The sequence below is a fragment of the Dipteris shenzhenensis genome, chromosome 2 (assembly GCF_047967505.1).
Source record: "Dipteris shenzhenensis isolate YYH24624 ecotype China chromosome 2, Dip_SZ_1.0, whole genome shotgun sequence".
Lineage (NCBI taxonomy): Eukaryota > Viridiplantae > Streptophyta > Polypodiopsida > Gleicheniales > Dipteridaceae > Dipteris > Dipteris shenzhenensis.
Genome location: NC_141597.1, coordinates 4,448,071 through 4,464,719, shown reverse-complemented (window position 1 = coordinate 4,464,719; position 16,649 = coordinate 4,448,071). Strand labels below are relative to the sequence as shown.

Sequence of the window (16,649 nt, the reverse complement as noted above, 5' to 3'; positions counted from 1 at the left end):
TCAAGAACAATAATAAGAAAGATTAAATTATATTATGTTTCACAATGGCATTTGTATAACAATCATTATGAACATTTATATTTATATACTTGCCCTTTCTGGTTGCGGATCTACAAAGTAATATCTAGTAAATACTTGGCATAGATCATTGTCCTCCACCCACATGAATGGGCATCATCTTGTTGTGGCACCTGCATAAACTTAACAACCTTAAGATATGTTTTATAATTGAGGTGGCCAAAAACATCCTTGAACATCTAGAAATGTCCTTACCTTTAACTCAACAATCTAAACACTATCTAGCAGGTGCACATTTGGAGGACAATGATCCAAGACATCCAATAACCTTTTTAGGCCTCTGCAAGATAAAATCCTATTGTTAACAATGGTGAAGTAACAACTCAGGTCTTTACTTATATAGGGTTATAGTGAAGAAAGGAAACATACAAATCAAGCTCCCTACATGTTCCATAGAGAGAATTTATACGAAAAAGATCAAAACACACTAGGCTTCAATGGTTGCTGCAAAAGAAAGACACATCTACATCAATCAACATTACAATAACAAATGATAGAAGAAATTAAGTAAAATGTATTATTCACTTACTCATAGTGATAAGGTAAGAGGATGATAGTCAATGAAGGTGGTCATAGGTTTTAAACCACTTGACAAGATCACTTGTAGGAACCTTTGAATTTCTTAGTAAGGGAGACATGCAGGGATCAAGTACATAAACCTCGATTTGATGCTACTCTCTTAACCGTGCTCTGTACATGCTCATAAAAATATTGTTATCATTGCATTGTACAAGAAACTCAGTCCATATCATCAATTAATCAAGAAACTTGGCCCATATTCATCACCTAAGCATGAAGATAAATTACTTGAGAATAGAAAAAGAATTGTATCAGTCACCCACTCTCCTTGTGACCTCAAATCTCACAAACAGTCCTAGGTCAGTGTTATATCTCTCACAGAAGTGGCATCTTGAAACTTGAGGATAAAATTTTAGCCCAACTCAGTTATCCTTTGATTATTTCTAAGGTCCCTTAGGGCAATCTCCTGGATGAATTTTCTGTTGGAAGCATCCCTCTACTCTATCATGGCTTGCTCATAAGAAGCCTTGCCCTTGTGTCCTTGCTGTGTGTTACCTCCTCTATGTTTATCCCTTCATCCTTTGGTTTCCTTCGTGGTGGCACAAATAGAATATCCCTCATTTTCAAGTCCACCCAATCACAAGATGAAAGAGTCTATCATGTCCCATAATGAACTCTCTTTAGTGTCTCAAAATCCTTCACCATCAAGGTGACCCTATGAGTATGAGCAACAACAATCATGCTATCCTAGAAGAATTCTATCATCCAATCTTCAGCTGGCTCTTAGGGGAAAAACATTGCAAACCTATGCCATCTATAACCTAAGTGATTCTCATCACAAATCTCCCTCATAAGACTTTGAAAAAGAGCCTTTGGTATTGCATATCCCATGGCCTTTGTGCCTTCTTTATCTCCATAAGAACTGACACCTTTTGGGGAAACCTCCTCTTCTTTTCCTATTTGAGGATATGCACGGACTTCCCTTTGCTCATATGAGATCCTCAGACACTGTCACTAGCAGCAGGGGCAGTGGAAGCTTGAGCAATGGGAGGCCCCTTACCAACCCCCCTAGCTATCTACTTTGTCCTTGCCATGATAGTCTTCCAGCCTACAAGCAAGAGATTCATTAGACAAGTAGTCCCTATTGGCCCTGTAGAGGAAGAAGAGCAAGACAAAACATGCAATAAGAACATATGCAAAAAAGTGCTTAAGAAAGCGATTTGGAGGGTTAGGAATTGTCCAACAGGCCAAATTGCTTTCTTAAGCACATTATTGAAAAACTATCCCACACAATCTGATTGTCTCTCACATTCCACTAAATCGATCAGAAGTCCAACATAGCTAAAAGATAACACAACCAACAATGTCAAAAATCAAAAGTAGTCCCTATTGGCCCTGTAGAGCAATAAGAGCAAGACTAAACATGAAACAAGAACATATGCAAAAATGTGCTTACGAAAGTGATTTGGAGGGTTGGGAATTATCCACAACAAGCCAAATTACTTTTTTAAGCACACAATTGAAAAACTATCCCACACAATCTGTTTGTCTCTCTCATTCCACTATTGTCAGTGTTTCTCCCAAGTACAAGTTCCGAGGGTGTTGGTCACCTACAATCGTGTCATCGCTCGTTGTAGCATAGGTGTTCACAAATGTAGCATAGGTCCTCGGGTCGTATTCTAGTGAAAGGTATAGGCTAAAGCGTGGAAAGCAGATCTCATGCGTGCATGGGTGAGAAAGAGGGATAGATCATAACGATTGATGGAGGCTCTCGCCTCCACGGGAGTTCAAGCATTTAGAAGGGGATTTCAGGGTTCCAAACGGGGATAGGTTTGAGAGAGCTAACTAGGAGTTCTAGGGTTCAAAGGGGATTTTAGGATTTAGTAGGAGTCCAAGGTTGAGTGGAGAGCTAGTCTCCTTCTCGGATTCGAGGGGTAAGGGTTGAGGAGGAAAGACAAGGAACAAGGAGGAAGAGGGAGGAGAGTGGAGAATGAGGGAGGGAGGAGGAGGAGGAGGAGCAAGGAAGAGGGAGAAAGGAGGAAGAGGGAGGAGGAGGAGGAGGAGGAGCAGGGAGGAGGAGGAGGAGGAGGAGGAGGAGGAGGGAGAGAGGGAGGAGGAGGAGTGAGGAGAAGGAGGAGGAGGAGGGAGGGAGGAGGGAGATGGAGGAGGGAGGAGGAGGAGGGAGTACAAGGGCAGAGAGTGCAAGGGGCATGCTAGAACACGATAGTGTAAGAGAGCATGGACGCAATGGAGATCAATCACATGAACACAATAGTGAGCTTGAACAGTGAGCTTGAACACTGAACCGCAAAGAGTGGCAGCTTCATTCCATTGAGAGATATTTATACATGTTGGTCTCTACACAATCCGTAGGTACCTCCATGGTGGGACCTCTTTTGTAGGAGACCTTTTGGACAAGAGTCGCTCCACTTTTGGGCGGGGCCTCTTAATGTGTTTCATGCGAGCATGAAATACAGGATTGTTTCCAATAGCAATGCAACTCTGGCTATCTCAGAAGATCTCAATTGCATCAAGCAAAAGCTTCCTCAACCACATACATTCCATAGTGGCTGAATTCTCAGCTTTGTACTCTACTTCACTGTTGGAGAGAGACACTCGATCTTACTTATTACAAGCCATGAGATACATGCTGAGCCCAATGAGAAGCAATAGCAGAAAGTGGACCTACGATCATCTTTGTCCCCTCACCAATCTAAGTCCATAAAGACACTTAGAGAAATGTCACCATCTGGAGCATAATGCAGCCCATAGGAAAGTGTACTCTGTACATATCTGAGAACCCTCTTCACTGCATTCCAACATGTGACTGTGGGACAATGCATGAACTGGCTAAGAAGCCCTGTGGCATGGGCAATGCATGGTCGTGTGGAGCATAAGTAGATCCAACTGTGCCCACCAACTGTCTGTACAATGTGCCATCAAACTTTTCAGCAACTGTATCATGCTTACGTAGCTTGATTCCCTTTTCCAATGGAGTGGCCATAGGCTTACAGTTCTCCATCTTAAATTTCTACAACAACCCCTTCAAATGTTTTGTCTGTGACATAGAAATCCCCCCTTTGGTTTGCCAAAATTCAATGCCAAGATAGTGTAAGAGGCCCAAATCTGTCATGTCAAATGTTTGACAAAGAACAAACTGCACTGTTGCAATTTGCTGAGAATTATTGCTAGTGTGAGTATGATGTCATCAACATAAAGAACCAACAAGACCAAATTTGATTTCTATTGCAGAACATATAAATTTGGCTCTGTGTGAGTGTTCACGAAACCATGGGACAGCAAGAACTTGTCTATCTTATGATATCATGCACGAGGCGCTTGCTTCACCCGATACAAGGCTTTCCTAAGCTTGCATACCTTGTGCTATTGTCCATGAACAACAAAACCCTGGGGTTGCTACACATAGACCTCCTCCTTGAGAACCCCATTGAGGAAGGTGGTCTTGACATCCATCTGGTACACTGACCATCCATAAAACGTAGCAAGAGAGATGACAAAGCAAATGGTGGTCATCTTGGCCACTAGATCAAAAGTCTCCTCATAATCTATCCCCTCTTCTTGTGCATACCCCTTTGCAACCAATCGGTCTTTGTACTTATTAACTGTACCATCAGTGTGGTAGTTGATTTTGTAGATCTATTTTGCGCCAACCACATTCTTGCCAATGGGTGCATCAACCAAGTCCCATATAGCATTATTTTGAATGGATCTAATCTCAACTTCCATGGCTTTCTACCATGCCGGATTCGCTTGAGCATCCTCAAAGCGCTGAGGCTCAGTTTCAGCTTCCATCACTTGGGTAATGAGAGAAAAATTCACTTTCTTCTTGGCATTTTGAGTGCTGGCCCTACTTCTCCCTAATATAGGCTGATCTTTAGCACCTACAAGTGTCAACCTAGACCATCTAGGAGCTAAATTTTTAGTTTTCCCGTCGGTAATAGCATCTGGAAGTGTATCTAGAGTAATAGCCTTTGCACAGCACTGATAATGTTTCCAAATATTGGGTTTTCCCTCCCCATGAGTTGGCTACAAATCTGAAACATTTGAGGGAAAAGAACCCTCAATATGTGGCAACCCTACTGGAGTCTGAGAACGCGAGGGAACATCAATTGGAGCACCCTAATCAGCATCATCCTCAAACTAAATAATGTCCAGAGGTGTATGGAGGCAACTCCTCATTGATGGGCTGCATGCTATCATGCTCTGCAAACAAAACATCCCTACTTGTGATTACTTTCCTTGTGGCTGGATCATAAAGCCTAAAGCCTTGACTTTTAGTGCTATACCCCATAAAGATGCATTTGATGCTCTTATAATCAAGCTTGGATCGATTTTTACCTAGTACCAAAGCATATGCAACAGACCCAAACACTCTGAAATAATTCATCATGGGCTTGTACCCATAAAATGCCTCAAAAGGCATCCTGTCAACCAATGCTTGTGTAGGGTAACGATTCTAAACATATGTGGCCGTAATAATTGCTTCATCCCAAAATGCTTTTGACATTCTTCTAAATTTGAGCATACACCATGTCATCTCCATGAGAGTCCTATTCTTCCTGTCTACAATCGGATTATGCTGAGGTGTGTATAGCACTGTTTTGTGATGCCTTATCCCATGCTCTTTCAGGTACCCCTCGAAAGCATGTGAAGTATACTCTCCCCCATTGTCAAAATTAAGTGTTCCAATTCTAGAATTGGTTTGGTTCTCATCCAATGCTTTGAACTCCTTAAACCAATAGAGCACTTCAGATTTGCTTTTCATGAGAAAGAGCCAAGTGAACCTAGAATACTCATTAATGAATGTGACAAAATACCGATACCCTCTATGGGTTGTGACATTCATTGGCCCACAAACATCACTATGCACAATCTGCAAGACCCTTTGTGCTCTTACATCCTTTTGGAATGGTAGGTGATGCAACTTTCCAAGACAAGCTTCACAAACCTCTTGAGCGGGCGGGCTGTTGTAATTTTGGCAATCCTCCAACCATATTATGATTATGCAAATATGCCAAAGCTCTGTGATGTGCATGACCAAACCTAGCATGCCATAAATCACCTGAAGTAGTAGAAGAGACATCCATAGCATGCTCATTATAGGGCTGAGCATCAACCTTGTAAAGACCCATGCTAGCCTCATAAGAACCTGTAGCCACAATCTCATACCCTTTCTTTGGATCCTTGATCCTGCATTGATCATCTTGGAATTCCACAAGCATGTGCTGATCATGAACCATGTATGGAATCGAAACAAGAGTTTTCCTCAAGTTAGGAACATACCAAAGATCACGGATATACTTTTTCTTTCCTGAATCTAACATTTCCCACTTCTGTGATGTCTTGAGTGGCATCATTCGCACAAGTAACCTGTCTACCATGAACATGTTTGATTTCTTCAAACCACTCTTTGTTGTGAGTCATGTGCTTTGATGCACCACTATCTAGATATCAAGTATCTATGGCAGCAAATGAAGAATCCCCAGATGAAGCAAGAGAAGCATTATGTGCAACTAAATCCCCTTGGCTCTAAGACTGTCCTGAAATGCAATAAACACATAATCCTTTCCCTTTTGTGCAAAGTTTGCATGAGATGGTGAAGCATTGGCATGCTAGTGCCACATAATTACTACTTGTTGTGCCTTGCCTCCTTTTCTCATGAGAAATCCTTTCCTGGCACTTTGCAATGTAATGACTAGGTTTCTTGCAATACTTGCATTTGCCTTTCTTCACCTTTGCACTTTTATCTGCATTCCCTACATTTGTGTTTGCATTCCCCTCCTTCCTAGGCTGATAAGCATGGATGGAATTTTTCTAAAATTTACCCTTTCCATGAGTGGCAAGTGCTTGCTCACTCGAACAAGCTGAATTGGAAGTCTTTCTTCCTGTAAGACCAAGCAAACTAACTCCTCAAAACTGAGAGCTGAAATAGTTTGACCTTCTTCCATGGACAAGCTTATTATTCAAAGCAATTCTTCTTGCTTCATTCTTCACATTCCACATACTTTTCAATCTGTCCCAAGCTACCTTTGAAGTTTTGCAAGACTTGATAGTGGACTTAATGTGTGTCTTCACAGGCAATGCTTGACCAAGTTATTCTTGAGTGTAAATGACCACAAAGCATAGTTGGGGCCATCCAACTTGTCGACCTCAATCATGGTCCCAAAATTCTCAAAAAGAGACATGATGCTGGCTCAAGAATACCTACAAATAAATCTGCAAAGAAGGAACAAATGGGCAGCTGAAATGCAATTAACAACTATGCAATCACTTAAGTGGCATATACGGATAGTGTCGGCTCTGAAATAGTAGTAAATCTATCCCAGAAATTGTTTGCACTAAGCCCAATCCCTCCTGGGATAATAAGTGCAAAATCCTTCCCCAAAAAATATGCTCAATAACAATCCCCTTATGGGATACAAAATGCAATCAAGCACTATACTTCTACCCCAAAACATTTTACTAAATTGCAGCCAAACAATGGCTCAATGCAATGCCGAACAATGGCCCAAATGCAAAGTACTTCTGCCCCAAAAATCAGCCAAGCACTAGCTCAAATTGCAATATTATGAAGCACTTCATGTGCTAGAATGCAATCGTTGTCAATAAGTCTCAAGACTCCTAAATACAAGTTGAGTAGGCACCAAAAAGGCTTGTTCCAACCACAAATCTTGCACCCAACACACTAGGAATCCAAATGCAAGTCTGGAAGAGCTGCAAACAACCTGTAGAAGATGTACCCACTAAAAACAAGTGCCCAAAATAGCCTCAAGCTGTGTAACACTGTAAATGAACAATGTACCTTGCAATGCAGTTGCACTATGGGTAAGAGAAGTTTCCAAAACTATCCTGGAACTGAAAAGAGTCCAGATCTGAGCAAAAACACCAAAAAACAGTCAAAAAATGCTCAAAATTGCCTTGTGACAAGTCATACGGACTCGGTATCACCTTTTGACAAGTCTCATAGACTCCTGGCACTGTCACACAGCTATCCATATAGATCCATATGGCCATACGAACGTTCGTACAACTATACGGGCAAGTTTTTGCAAAAAACTTTGTTTGCCCAAAATGATGCAACATAGGTTCGTTTCTTTGCGAGCAGCTCTAAAGTTTCGAAAAACATCAAAATCGGACCTCAAAATGTCAAAAAGCACTCGTTGGACTATTTCTGGCGATGAAACGAGGCACCAGACTGAACTAGAGCAAAATGTGGGCTGCCAGGGTTGAATGCGAGCTATGAGAGCTGAAACGGAATAGAGTGTGGGAAACCAAGAACAAAACTGGAGCACCAAGCTTGCGGGAGTCTGAAAGCAAGTGCGGAAATGGACTCTAGTGACGGAGGCTCTAACACCTCATGTAGGAATAAGAATGGAGAAGAGTTGTGAACATAAGAGAACAAGAAGTGAACACAAGAGAACTCCAAGTGAAGTGTTTAAATGAAACAATACAAGTACTTGGTATATATAGTACCCAAATACTAGTCAATCATATAGTTGATTTATGGCCTACAACACCATATCATTGTAAATATCTCTACACCCTCAACCACCACCCTTCTTGTGAGATGTAATATATGTCAAGTCTCTCGGCACAAAATTCAGATCCCTTCCTGTGGTTGCTCCAAATGAAATCTCAAAGACCTTCAAGGGAAAGCTCACACGCATTTGCACTCCCATAGAAGTTCTCCCATAACTCACGCTCCGCTTCGGAGATGATTACACCTGTATGCAATGTATCTTCTAAGCTCTCCCAATCCCCCCCAAGGATCCAGTGATCACTTGCCATTGCAGAGACTAAATGGTTCCAGCACTCTATCCTCTCCTGGACTGAATTCGGCACATATACACTGGCCACTCTGAATTCAAATCCTTCTTGAATTATCCTTACCCCTACCAACCAAACTTTTTGATTCCTAAATATCGCACTCGGCCGCATCTGATTACGAGCAAGAATAGCCACACTCCCCCTTCCCCTATTAGGACAATTCGAAACCCCAAGTAGTCTAAACGATCAAACGCTAACCACATACCATCCTTACACACTTCATGCTGGGATTAATTTTGTGAATAACAGCTACACAACCCTTCTGTTTAGCCTTACTACAACCACATCTAACATTCCATGACAAAATGCTCACCCGTGAATCACTTGATGTATTCTCCCCCATCCCTGCCTAGTGTGTAAGTGCTTTATATGCATCCTTGAAATAAGTAAATCTGTTTTCTCTACCTGTGCCTGACCCTCTTGTAGCCTCCTTGATACGCTTTGAAAAACTCCTCGCATGCACCACTTGGCTACCCTCTACCATCTTCGTTGGAATTGGCTTCTTTATATGCTTTTCCTCAAGCACCCTCTTTTTATGGTTTGCATGGGGCATTTCTTCCTCTTTGGGTGGACCATTTTTGTCATGTGCCCCATGCACCAGTGAATCCTTGCTAAACTCTTAGAGCACATTAGCTAGCATAGTGACAATCTGTAGCTCCTTTTGTGCATTTCCAAAAATGCCATGTACCGAATTGGGGCAGGCTTCATCACTTGCAATTCCACTCTTGCCTTGCCTTTTTTGGCACAATCTTCCATTGTTCTTCGACCGGTTGCAGACCCTGACGGGACATAGCATCTTGGATATGAGTTTCTTTTGTGTGGACAAGAGATGAAGGCATATCTTGCCCTATAACTTCGGTCCTAGGATTATTTCCCGTTGCTTCATCTATCCTTGCAGGAGATTCCATTCCCTCCTTGTCCTGCATCTTCGTGAAATCGGTCCTCTTCACCAATGCCAAAGCCATATTGCTTGATTTGAGTGGACAATTCCTAACAAAGTGCCTCAAATGTTTACAAAAGCATGCATCCAGGAATGTATTAAATTTGATCTGCACTACAATCGAGGCCCTTCTGAAAATTTGACTTCCACAAACTCAAGAATCTCTTGAGTTCTGTCCCATAAGGTCCATATCTTTTTTTGACCAAATGGCACACGTGCTGAGGGCGGGATTTGGAGGAACTTCCCCAACAAAGTAGCCAACATCCCGAGCTTATCTGATATCCACGGCAAACTAGGAGAAAGTGATCCACACTAAAGTCCGAACTCCATGGTAGCACCAAGACAGGAGCTCCGAAGAATTGAAAGGCACGCCCCAGCAATTCATTTCATAGCACCTCCTTAATGCAATGCACCAAGTAGAAGCCTCGGCCAAGAAACCAGACTAAGTAGCTATTGCTTGGAAGGTCAATTTGCCTTGGAAAGATCATCCATCTCTTCTATTAATTATCAACAAAATGAATAATCTTACCTTAGAAAGATCATCATCCATCTCTTCTTTGGGTCTTTTGCCTTTAGTGCGACTCAAATATTCTACCCCATAGTGAGATGAAATCAATTTATGAATGATATTGAAGTTGAAATCTTGCAGATCATCCTTGGTTTCATGATTCTTTTGTAAGGTCTGGTGATCACAAAGAATACAAATGAGTGCCTATTAAATAGTAGCGAGCTTTTCTACACTGTACACCATTCCCAAGTACAATATAAGGTTTGTGAGCTAATGTATAGGCTCAGTTAGTTCAATTCTCTCTATCTAGCTTGTGAGAAATCAAATGCTATTTCAAGGAAATTACAAAGGCTATGGAGAGCTATGAATGATTTGCATTCTAATTAGCTCGAGGTTATGGACCAATGTTTTCTATAAAAGGGCAATTTAGGAAAGTTGCCTTCCAACTAAATACAGGTTATTGTTTCTCACTTGGATCTGGAGCTGTGTCATGGGTCAACAAGAAGTAACCCACAGCTGCTCTTTCTTCTACTTTAATTCATTAATTAGTTTGTGGAGATCACTAGTACTTTTAGCAACCTTGCCATAAAAGTATTTTCTTTTCTTTTCTTTTTTGGGAGTTAGTGGTGGCTAGCGCTACCCATTATCCATACATGTCCCTTTTTGTGATACAACCACCATGGCAACTCAAGTGGATCTACTTTAAGATAGTACTTGTACTTGAAAATTATAACACATCAATTCTTATGAAAACCAATAATCATGTATTTCCTTCTTGTTGAGAATACAAGAAAACTAAGCTATTGTATGAGTTTTTTTTCAAAGTGGACAAATCTAATGCATGTCTTTATGAAAGTCACATATGTATATATGTCTCTAAGATACATGCGCAATATGGGATTTCACAAAGAATGAATAAGTGCGTACCGTTCTTTAACCCATTTTGGGCCTGCCCCAATGGGTATTAGCCCTTAGTACTCGTTTGGCCTCCAAATTTCAGAATTTTTTAAAGTTTTTATTGTAAATTTGATTGGTCCACTTGTCTATTTTTTGTTTTTTATGATTGATTATCTCACCTACTCCTCCCTCTTTCTCTCTCTTTCTATTTGAAGGCAAGCCCCCTCTCCCCCTCTTCTCCTTCATGCACATTGAAGTTGTCTCTCTCTCTCTCAACATTCATCTTGTTTTGGCATGCATTGATTGGATGAGCATATGAGAATCCCACCTTTTTTTCTCTCTGGTCATCCCTTCAAATCCTCACTTTTTTCTCCCCTCCTCTCTCTCCCTCCAATTCACCCCCTTTTCCGATCATGTACCCAGCAAATTCGAACCGAGTAAAACCATGTACAGACCTGGCACATCACCTTTGTACGATGCAGCGAAAAAAAATTGATTCGCCCAACTAACCCACCTGACCCACCCACCAAAACAACTAGATGTGAAAGGCCTAGTTATCAACGCTCTTTCTCGCTCTTTTTAAATGGATTCGAAGTGCTCGCTTAAACACTATCCGAGGAGGCAATGCCAACAATTAGAACCTTGTACATCACATTTCACCATGGTACAATGCAGCAACATCTGATATTCGTTCTTGCTCTTCTTCCCGAAGGAGGTTCATACTTCTGCCCAGTGCCACCCTCTTTGTATGTCGATCCTAAAAGCGCTGAAACACACCCCTTTTGTTTTGTAGTAAAGAAAGGAGTAGATGCAGTGACATGTGGAGCCTGCCTGCCTGCCTGCAGCATACAAACAAAGTGCAGCTGCCATTTCTGTAGGCAGGTCAAAAGGGCACACACAGGCGAGGAGCATGTGGGGTTACGTTATGGCGAAGATTATTTTGAAAAAAGGTTTCAATTGAAACGCATATCAAAGAGAAGAAAAGAGTAAAGTGAAGGAGAAAGCGTGTACAGAGAGTGTGAGGCCTGTTTAAAAAAATTTGTGCCACGCACAAAATATATATATGCGAGGGACAACAGAGGGAGCATATGGAGGGAGTAAGATCTGCACAAAGCTCAAAGCTTTGTCAGTGAGTGTGTTTTTGCTCTCATTGTGAACTTCGAAGTTCAAAGTTCACCTTTGGGCATGGGCAGAGAGCTCACCTACTTATGCAAATGCAACGAACAGAAGTAAACTGATATGTAGAGCATTTGATTCCATAGCCAAAAAGCAAACACCTTTCGCCTTTCCTTTCATACGGAGCTTAAACCCAGCTCCCTAAACCTCCTCATCACCCCTTCTATCGCTACATCAAACGCATCCTTCTCTTCCTTCAAACTGAACCCAGACACGGCATACACTATCCTTGGAATCATCTCTATCACTGCCTCTTGCATCTGCCTCAGCTTCTCCGGCTCTATTGCCCCCAATACTTGCTCAATCTGCACCCCGTTCCTCATGTCCTCCTTGGGAATGAACACCGAGTAGCTTCCCTCGTCGCTGGGTAGATGCCATTTGTATTGCAGATAGGCGCTCCTGTGCCAGAAGAAGACCGGGATCGAGCCCGCTAGCAGACAGTCGAAGGTGGAACGCCTCGTGAAGCTGTCGCCTCTGGGTTGCAGACAGAACGTAGAATTCACGAACAGGTCCAGAGTTTTCTGGTTGTTGTCGCAAGAACCGCCTGAGCAGTCTAAAGACTGGCAATTCTGGCCGGCGCGCTGGCACTGCTCCAGCAAAATCGCCCTGAAATCGTCTGGAAACCTCTTCCTGGGAGCGCCAGCAAAAGAGAACAAGGTGCTCCTTTTCAAGCCTCTCAAATGATTCTGCCAGGCCCTCAAATCCGCATCACTTTGTGGGTGGAAATTCGTAGGGTATGGCACTGCCATCTCCTGGCTGTCCCAGGGATTTCTCTCTATGAGAAGTCTGGTGGTGTTCTGCATTGGAGGATTATAGAAGAAACCGCTGCCCCAATCCTCATCCCTAGACCGCCTGAAATCCCAGGTAATCCTTCCAACCATCAAGAAATGATCCCAGCCTCCGTTCCGTTTCCAATATTGCTGCCTATCCAACCATTCCAACAGTTGCTTGCTTACTCTATCGCGCCTCTCGGCTGTGCTTCCTTCCCACAAAAAACGACCTACATCCATTCCAGCATAAAACGGAACGTAGAAACCGGATGCTAACTCAGGTTTATCTGTAAGACAAGGGTGTTGCAAGATGCGATTATGGAACACTATCTCAGCCGTGAACTGATCGGAAATATACCACGAGCCTGTCTGCCCAAGAGGCGAAGCGTCCCCAAGCGATTCACCCAGACCCCCGTTAGCTAAAGTAGCGCAAACGTCCATCCATGGATTGAGGGCGGAGCAATTCGCTACGATGTCAGAGTTGAATACTGGGGGGAGGTCGTACACATAAATGTAACCAGACTGGCACTGGGACGAACTAGATGATACCTTCTCTGCAATAAACGGCCGCACTCCCTTTCCATTGTCGCGGATGATCGCCTCACTCTGAACCTCAGGCACCTGATCACCCGCTAGTTTAGGCGTCGCGGAAGAATCGTCGTTTGTAGATTGAGCTAATGAAGTACCGGTGTTGGTAGATTCTTCCTCTACGGATGGGGAAGTCTCGCCTCGAGCTGATTTATCCTCATCAGCTGGAGTAGTTGAGACCTCGTTCCTTGTGACAGGCTTATCCTCAACCGATGGGAGGAGTAAGTCATCGTTTTCTCGAACGACCGGCGTCGCTGAAAGAGAAGATTTCTCATCGGTTGTTGGAGCCGCCTCTTCGCTAGTTGTGAGAGTGGGTATCTCAGAGAAAGACTTTTCCTCGGTCGTTTGGGGAATGTCGCCATTGCCCTGTGTCGTGACAGCTCCATCCTCAACAGGTTGACGACCTGCACCGCCGCTTGAGGTGACAAACTTATCTTCGATGGATGGAAGGAGTACATCGTCTCCTCCTGTCAAGGCAGGCGACGTCTCAGACAAAGATTTCTTCTCCTCGGTCGTTTGGGCAGTATCGTCATCGCCAGTAGAGCGGATCGGTGTCTCATACCGAGATTTCCCTTCAGTAGTTATTGAGCCATCGCCATTGCCATTGCCATTGCCATTCCCATTGGACGACGTCTCAGTAAGCGATTTCTCGTCCATTGCTGCTCTGGAAGTGTCGACATTTGCAGACGTCGAATCCGTCTCAGATACAGATTCAACCTCAGTGGAGGTCAGGCGAGAGGAGTGATCGGACCCCTGTGACTCCGATGGTCGAGCTTCCCCTGCAGGGAGCGAAGGCGCTTCCGTATTCTCAGGGGGAAGGAACTTGAGAGGAAATCGAGCGCCAGCACTACCGACGAAGAGGGGAGCTGAGGGGGAAGCTGAGGCAGCGGAAGGGGGCCAGAGGGAGGCAGGCCCCAATCGGAGGAGGGCGAGGAAGAGGATCTGGGCGGCGAGGAGGAGGACGAGGAGGAAGCGGGGGGGAGGGGAAGAGCGATGGGGGGAGGAGAAGGCGAAGAGGGACGACAGGCGTTTAGGCCAAGGGAGGGGGGGCGGGAGATCGGGGGAGTGTTTAGGGAGGCGGAAGCCATTCATGGCGAATCGAGGGAAAGAAGGGAGGGTGTGAGAAGTGAAGCTATGGAGATGGCGATGGAGGTAAGCAGGGGGAGTGAGGAAGAAGAACAGGGAAGTGAAGCTTTGACTATGGCGATGGAGCTCAGGAGCAGTGGGAGTGAGGAAGACGAAGACAGTGATTAGTGACAGTGTAGTGGAAACGAGTCCATATCATGATTCTTTTCATGGCCGGTGTCCCATATTATAGCCTCACTCCTTGAGCTGTCCTCCTACGTGGCCACATTCCTTCAGAGGCGCCCTCCTACGTGCCCTGGTTTGTTGGCCAACACCTCCCTTCGGCGCCTACTTGCTCCTACGTGTCCGCATCCCTTCCCGCTGCAAACGTCCTTACCTGGCGGACCACTCACCCTGTGGCAGTCCAGGGAAGTTCGCCGACGTGCCTAAGTACACGCGCGCGCTTCCTCCTGGCGCCACCTCAGCTCGGTTCTGTTACTCACTTAGCTCTAGCTTTACTGGATGCAGACGATGACCCTCCAACTCACCGCCGCTGCCGAAGACGACCTCTCACTCACCTCCACACGCCCCATCTCCAGCCGTTGGATCCCTTCATCTTGACGGCTATCGCTCCAGAATCTAAAACCGAGTGTCTGTCGGCAACTCATTTCATCCTAGTTGTCTCCCAAACCCCTGCCTATCATTAGCACCACTCTACGTTCTGCCAACATTCCGTCTTTCCAGCATTTAGGGTCCTGTTTCCCAGCCCAACCTCTCTTCTAAGTTCTAAGCCACCAAAAAGTAATTCCTACCTCAATGTGGGTTCAGACCACCTGCCCGCCCATAGAGGAAGAACAAGACTTGAAACATGATCGTAGTTCACACCATTCGCAGATCATCAATGTTAACTTTGTATAAGTCACCAATGTCCCCAAAGCTCTCACAAATATGCTTGGACCTTTGAAAATGGGATAGTGGGTCTCCCTCTCCTATGGACTTAGTTATGGGCTTGGAGAAGGTGACTAGACGGCTCCTTGATGCTGCACTAGAATCTCTACCCACAAAAGCTGGTGGCATAGTCCCCCTTCCTAGTGCTTGCTCCCCATTTTATTGGTGCAGGTGAAAGTTCTTGAGGGGATGGCACGATGCCATAATTGGGTGCCTTCTGGGGTGGATTATAAAAATTTATAGGCCGTGTAGATATTGTGTTAGCAAGCCCTGGTCTAGTAGGACCTGGAGCCGGTGTCCGTGGCGGTTTGCCATGGGATTCAAGAAAATTGGTGAGTCTTCTTTGCAAAATGTGTGTTAAAATTCATTTCTTAAGTAATGTTTACAATCTGTGATATAGAAGAATACCAATATAATATTTGGTAGCATTAAAAAAATTATATTATAGAAAGTACTATAATGCATTATACTGTGATTGTATCATTTAATACTATATATACTAATGGTGATGCCTTAGATCTAAATTTTGCACTAATATAGTACTAATTGAACACTATTCTAGTATTAATATAGCCTAGACTATAATGCTCACTAATATACTGCTAACATAGCACTAATCTGGTTTCTATAGTAGAGTGCTATATGTTTCTCTATTACAACCTCATCGTTAGAACTAAGGTGGTATAGTTGGTTTAGTACTTAGCTATTTCGAGGCCATTTCCTTGTAGTACTAAAATCGAGTGTAGTTGGATTTCATTTACTCAAGTTACGGAGAAGTCTAGGAGTGTACCTTTCCAAAATGAAACTTTTGAAACTCCTAGCAATACAATTTGGAATCCCAACATGAAGAAAGAGTAGCATGGATATGCATAGGTCTCATGTCGTAAACCCAACAATGGTGTCATGGTTGATGGTAGTATCAGGTCTCTACTAAGAACCTAGTGGAGGATGATCCCATGGACGATGTAAATATTTTGGGTCCTACCTTGGTTGTTGGAAGAGGAGGTGAGGAGGATAGACATGATGATGTGTTGGAAGGGGTAAGAATGAAAATGAGAGGAAGCCTGCAAAGCGGGGTTTGGAACCAAAAGATGGAGAGGGAGGGGATAAAGGCATGATGTGTCTTTGGTATTCTTCCTTTTTTTCAGTGTTTTTCCTATTGCATTACATATGGACTAAACATGTTGAGTTCAGTAGTTCGATGAAGGGAGGAGTAGAACAAATAGAAGAAGTGTTGTAAGAGCCTTGTATAGTAGTAATAAGATAAAAGCTAACAATGGTATGTAGTTACTTGTGTGTGTTTAATTTCAAT

The 16,649-nt window shown here is 43.6% G+C and overlaps 1 protein-coding gene across 1 annotated transcript; it reads right to left on the bottom strand.

Annotated features, from left to right (window-relative positions):
• Nucleotides 1–11,435: 11,435 nt before the first annotated feature.
• Nucleotides 11,436–14,580, bottom strand: LOC147904257 (putative xyloglucan galactosyltransferase GT17). Its single transcript, XM_087385551.1, has one exon. It carries the CDS (start codon nt 14,414–14,416, stop codon nt 12,083–12,085), a length of 2,334 nt encoding a protein of 777 aa, XP_087241677.1. The 5' UTR covers nt 14,417–14,580; the 3' UTR covers nt 11,436–12,082.
• Between the last annotated feature and the right edge of the window lie 2,069 nt (nt 14,581–16,649).

Bases quoted from the DNA above. Each gene is read 5' to 3' on its own strand.
- LOC147904257 (XM_087385551.1), bottom strand. From the start codon at position 14,416: ATGAATGGCTTCCGCCTCCCTAAACACTCCCCCGATCTCCCGCCCCCC.